The 5,316-nt window shown below is 45.9% G+C and overlaps 1 protein-coding gene across 1 annotated transcript in view; it reads right to left on the bottom strand.

Moving 5' to 3' along the window:
• The window catches only part of FNDC1 (fibronectin type III domain containing 1), a 133,249-nt gene that overhangs the window by 106,432 nt on the left and 21,501 nt on the right, over positions 1-5,316 (bottom strand). Inside the window, exon 7 of the mRNA XM_010840914.1 lies at positions 2,350-2,437. Coding sequence (XP_010839216.1) covers positions 2,350-2,437 — 88 coding nt within the window. The remainder of the gene's footprint in view (positions 1-2,349; positions 2,438-5,316) is intronic.

Raw genomic sequence — 5,316 nt, 5'->3', positions numbered from 1 at the left:
TCTCCCTGATTCCAAATGCTCTAATGTTGTCTACTAAAATAATAAAATATCCATCCCCACCCCCCAGTTACCCAGTCCTCCCCAAAGGCAGCCAAGTTTTCAACTTCAGGTGTATCCTAACATAAATATTCTATGGCTAAACATCTGATTACATATACATATATATTCTTTTCTTTATCTTTATATATTTAAATACTGACCCCCATATTTTCTAACTGAAATGAAACCTTCTGATAAGAAGTTTTATTGTAACTCAAGAAATTCCCAAATTCCAAAGGGACCAGTAAAAAGGATCTGCTTCTTATCAGCAAAGTCATGGAGACTTTCCTGAAATCTCTGCATCTAATCACCTCCCCCCACTCTCACCCCATGCAGTAGCAGAATAATGCCCCCCAAAATGTGCATGTCCTAATCCCCAGAACCTGTGAATGCATGACCTCACACAGAAAAATCAACTTTGCACATGTGATTAAGTTAAGGACCATCCAATGTAATCACAAGAGTCTCTATGAGCGAAAGAGGGAGAAGGAAGGTCAGAGAAGGTGATGCGTGGATACAAGCAGAGTGAGGTCATTGCTGGAGAGGCCACCAGCTGAGGATGTCAGCATCTCTAGAAGCTGGAAAGGGTGAGAAATGCATTTTCCCTCAAGCACCGAGAAGGAACACGACCCTTGATTTTAGCCCAGTGAGGCCCATTTCAGACTTCTAACCTCCAGAACTATAACAAATGTGTGTTATTTAAAGCCACTAAGTTTGCAGTAACTTGTTACAACAGCAAAAGTAAACTAATACACCCCTCCACTCCTCATCTCCAACCAGGCCAGTTTTGGGGGAATGGGCCCTTAGGTCTTAAACAGAGCTAGGGATGGTCTTGGTAAGATGGTACCCTGGAACTGACCGGTGATAACTTTCCAGGGACACAAGTTATCACTCTGCAATTCTATCACAACCTCTAAACACTACTAGTGAATTCTGTGCTCAGTTGACAAAAAACAAACAGTTTTTTTCATCTGAGGAGAGGGAGTCCAATGCACAAGATAAAAAGAGAGGGGAAGCTCACCTCCTCCTTTCAGAGGACAGAAGGAGGAGGGAAACCTAAGAGCTGCATGGAGCCTGGGCCACAGGAGAGCCTATGAGGGCTTCTAGGGGAGAAGGAATCTATTTACTTGGTCTAATGGGGATTGACTAACTAGCCTGAGGTCACAGGGCAGGTGAAGGGTGATAGCGTGGAGACAAACCCACACACCTTGATTTGAGCCTACTTCCTTTCCATACACCAGTTGTCATCAAACTTCCTGTTCTCAGATTCCTTTCTATGCTTAAATTAATGAGGATCTCACAGAGGTTATGTTTATGTCTACTTACTAGAAATTAAATCTTGGAAGAGGTTAATCTACATACCTATTGATGCACCCCACTCCAGTACTCTTGCCTGGAAAATCCCATGGATGGAGGAGCCTGGTAGGCTGCAGTCCATGGGGTCGCTACGAGTCAGACACAACTGAGCAACTTCACTTTCACTTTTTACTTTCATACATTGGAGAAGGAAATGGCAACCCACTCCAGTGTTCTTGCCTGGAGAATCCCAGGGATGGGGGAGCCATCTCTGGGGTCACACAGAGTTGGACACGACTGAAGCGACTTAGTAGTAGTAGTAGTTGTATTGATTCATGTTGAAATAGCAATAGTAAACAATTACAAGCTGTCATAGCAAACTGGATTTTATAATAAACTGTTTTCCAAAACAAAAAGAAATAATGAGAAGAATGGCATTTTGGGCATTTTGGCAAGTCTCTTTCATGGAGGACAGAAGGATCTCCTATCCAGTTGTAACCTATTGCAGTATATTGTTTTCACTGGAGTCCCCTAAAAACATCAGGCCTCATACAGATATTGGAAAAGTACTTCAATAGCCTTACAGATAAGTTTGGAAAGTCTTTGATACTACACCAAAACTCATCAAGTTGTAGTTCCTTAAAGGTTACCTGCAGTGTACAATTTGAAACCATATAAAGAATTTCTCACATTTTGTTACACTAAAAACCCACTGGGGTATTTTGAACTTCGATGGATCTTTTAGCCAGGCAAGTTTTCATAACACTGTGCAGCAGTCACCTGGATTTACCAGCTCGCTGGGCTGTGCAGAGCATCTAAACGCTGATACATTTTATAACACAGTATTCCAAAATCATTTATATCACCACCTATCTTGTTAGAAAATTGTCTAAATAGTGGGACACATTCAAGCTTAGGATGTTGGCGGTGACTTAGCAAAATTCTAATTTTCACTTGACAGCTTAAATTTTCTCACTGGCATGAGCAGTTATTCTACCAGAAGCAGCAGCCTACCTTTGTTCATTTTATGAGATGTCTGCCAAATACCTAAGTCAAAATAACGGGTTTGTTCACAGCCCTTCTTTCTAGTCAAGGTGGTGTTCTGTAAAAAAGAGCAGCTAGTTCAGCTCACACCTCACACCATCACACAACTGCTTTCCTGCACAATTACCAAAGAACTTCCCTGGTACTCAGACAGTAAAGAATCCGCCTGTAGTGCAGGAGATATGGGTGCGATCCCTGGTCAGGAAGATCCCCTGGAGAAGAGAATGGCTACCCACTCCTTGGGTAGCCTGGAAAACCCTGTGGGCAGAGGAGCCTGGCGGGCTACAGTCCATGGGGTCGAAAAGAGTCAGACATGACTGAGCGACTAACACTTCCACTTCACTGATGAACATGGGCTGTCAGAAGAAGTATTAATCATGCCTTTCCCATTTCTTCACACAGCATATTAAAAAGACATGCATACAAGGGTAGAGATTTGGTAAAATCTACCACTTTTATTCTTGCACCAAGGACATTCTTCATTGAAATTAGCATATCCTTTCTTCAAAAGTCTGAAAGATACAATGAGCCTGAGTTCATGAGGGCACCAATGCCAAGATTCACCCTAAAGCACCACCAGTTTTCCCACTGAACTTTTGTACTGTCTCCACAGATACTAACACTGTGAAAAAGGCAAATAGTATCTTAGTATTACTTTGAAAATCGCTTTGACCTTGAGGATTCCCTGAAAGAGTCTTCAAGCTTTAAAGAAAAATAAATCACCTCAAACCACCCTAAGATAACCATTATAAACATATGACAATGTGTGTGTGTGTGTGTTCTTATATGGTTTCTAGAAAACTGTTTTATCATACTGACAAGTGCAATCATAATTTTAATGGTTGGGTTGTATTTTATTGTAGGGAGGGCGGAGGGGGTGAAAGGCATCACTTGCTTTTTTCGTTTTACATTTTAACTGACCATCAAAATGAAGGGTTTATTTAGGTCTTCAGCATGCCCTGCAAATCATCTCTGCTTTAAAGAAAATTCCTCTGAGCTGTGGTGGGTCCACCACTAGGAATCTGTCTCTGGGGGATTTCATTACAGGGATTCTGGTCCCAAAGGTCTGGGGACTAGGAGAGGCTCTGACTCAAGAAGCTTGCTAAGCCCGTGCATCGGTTGAGCCAGAGAGGAAGCAGTGTGTCCACAGCCCTGCTATAACACCCAGAGTACAAGTCTGGGGCAGTGACTGTAGCTATCACAGCAAGACAGACAGGAAGCCTTCCGGAGAAGCAGATGAAATACATTTTGTGACCCCGATTTCTTCCCCAGCACGGGGGAGCTTTCGGCAGGTTCCGTCTGTTCCTTTCTTTCTGTCATTTAAAGGCAGAGGATATGCTTTTCAAAATATGCTTGTCCTCCTTTGTCTGCTTCTAGTCTGGTCATCATTTTCCTGCAAATCCCACGTCAACACAGTAGAGAGAAGTGCCAGCAAGCGTTCCAGCTCCAACATTCCACAGCTCAGTGATTTACAGAGCAGAAGGCGAGAGAAGCAGCAGCACGGAACACAGCTGGGTCCCGGGAGCAATCGCAAGCCACCCAGACCTCAGACCCACTCAAACGTAACCCATCAAGCAGGTGGCAGTGCAGTCTAGCAGGTCCAAGGCTGTAAAATGCTGGCATGGCACCGGCTCCAGTTTCAGTCTGCTTTCTGATACAAAAACTTTCTCAACATTCAGAGAATTTTAATTTAGAGGGGGAAAAAAAGCCATGGGTTGTAGGTGAAAGGTTTTAGAAGTCTTATTATTGATAAAAATACTATAAAAAATATTCAGACAATGCTTTCCTAGAAGTAGCTAACAGAGAGGAAAAAACCCACAGCTGGAACAGCCTTTTATGAACAAGTGGCATCTCAGCACTTGGCATAATCCTGAAGCAAGCGTTACACATGAGGCACCCACCGAAAAGAGTCACCAAGCAGTGTGGCCCTTTCCCCCTTTCACTTGTAGTAAGAGGGCACTCGAGACCCGAAATAGTCTCACAAAGCAAGTAGCCCTCCTTGGAATCGCGTCTGAATTTTTTATAACCCAGCTGGGAGTGAACAGTATCAACAAAAATGTCCATTTCTTGGATTCCTACAAACCGATGACATAAATAAAATCCACACAGTGTCGTGTGAAAATGCCTGCACAGGAGGTTGAAACAAAGACCACCAACGGCTTGGGGATGAAAACCCTTGTCTCTGTCTCTGCAGGAAACCTGCGAGAAATGTGAACACAGCGCGCTTGCATTTTCGGAAAAGCAGTTGCTCACCTTTCAGCCCCCCACCCCGTGCCCAGCCTCGGCCTTAGGGGAAGGGTGAGGTCCTCCCGAACCGACTCCCGGCTTCCCCTCTCTCCTCTCAAGACAGAAGTCCTCTCCCAGCTCCGAAGTTCCCACCAAGATGCACCCTAAGAGTCGGGCTTCTCCTTGGGCACCGAGGTACCCGACCGCCCCGCGGCGGCTCACGGCTCTCCCCGCGCGCTCGTGGACGTGTCCTGCCTGTCCGCCTCCCTCTGGTCTCCCGGGAACTGTCCACCACACACCAGACATCCGTGCCTCGGGGCAGGTGAACAAGAGGAAAAGAAGGATGCCCCGGGGGGAAATTCTGGGCGAAGGAAAGCATCGCCCTCACTCCCACCGCAGCGCCGAAAGGTCACTTTTCTTTTCCTCCCGCGCCCCCCACTTTTTTTTTTTTCCCCAGGCTTTTCTTTGCCTGAATGTTCCTGGGATGTCCGATTCCGGGCATTCGACGGCAAAATTGAAACCGAGGAAACTGAGGTCCCCTGAGGCTAACCGTGTCCCTGCGCTCGCCTCCCGCGCGCGAGGCACCGAATACCGGGACCCCCTCGTCCCCAGTCGCCCCTCCACGCCGGGACTCGCGAACGATGAGGACGCACAGGTTAGGGACCCGACATGCAGTCAGTACAGAGCAGGGAGGGCGGCGGTGCCCGGAGC

Source organism: Bison bison, unplaced genomic scaffold (assembly GCF_000754665.1).
Source record: "Bison bison bison isolate TAMUID 2011002044 unplaced genomic scaffold, Bison_UMD1.0 scf7180017864148, whole genome shotgun sequence".
Taxonomy (NCBI): Eukaryota; Metazoa; Chordata; class Mammalia; order Artiodactyla; family Bovidae; genus Bison; species Bison bison.
The sequence above is the reverse complement of the archived record's forward strand: the minus strand, read 5'-3'. Positions and strand labels throughout refer to the sequence as shown.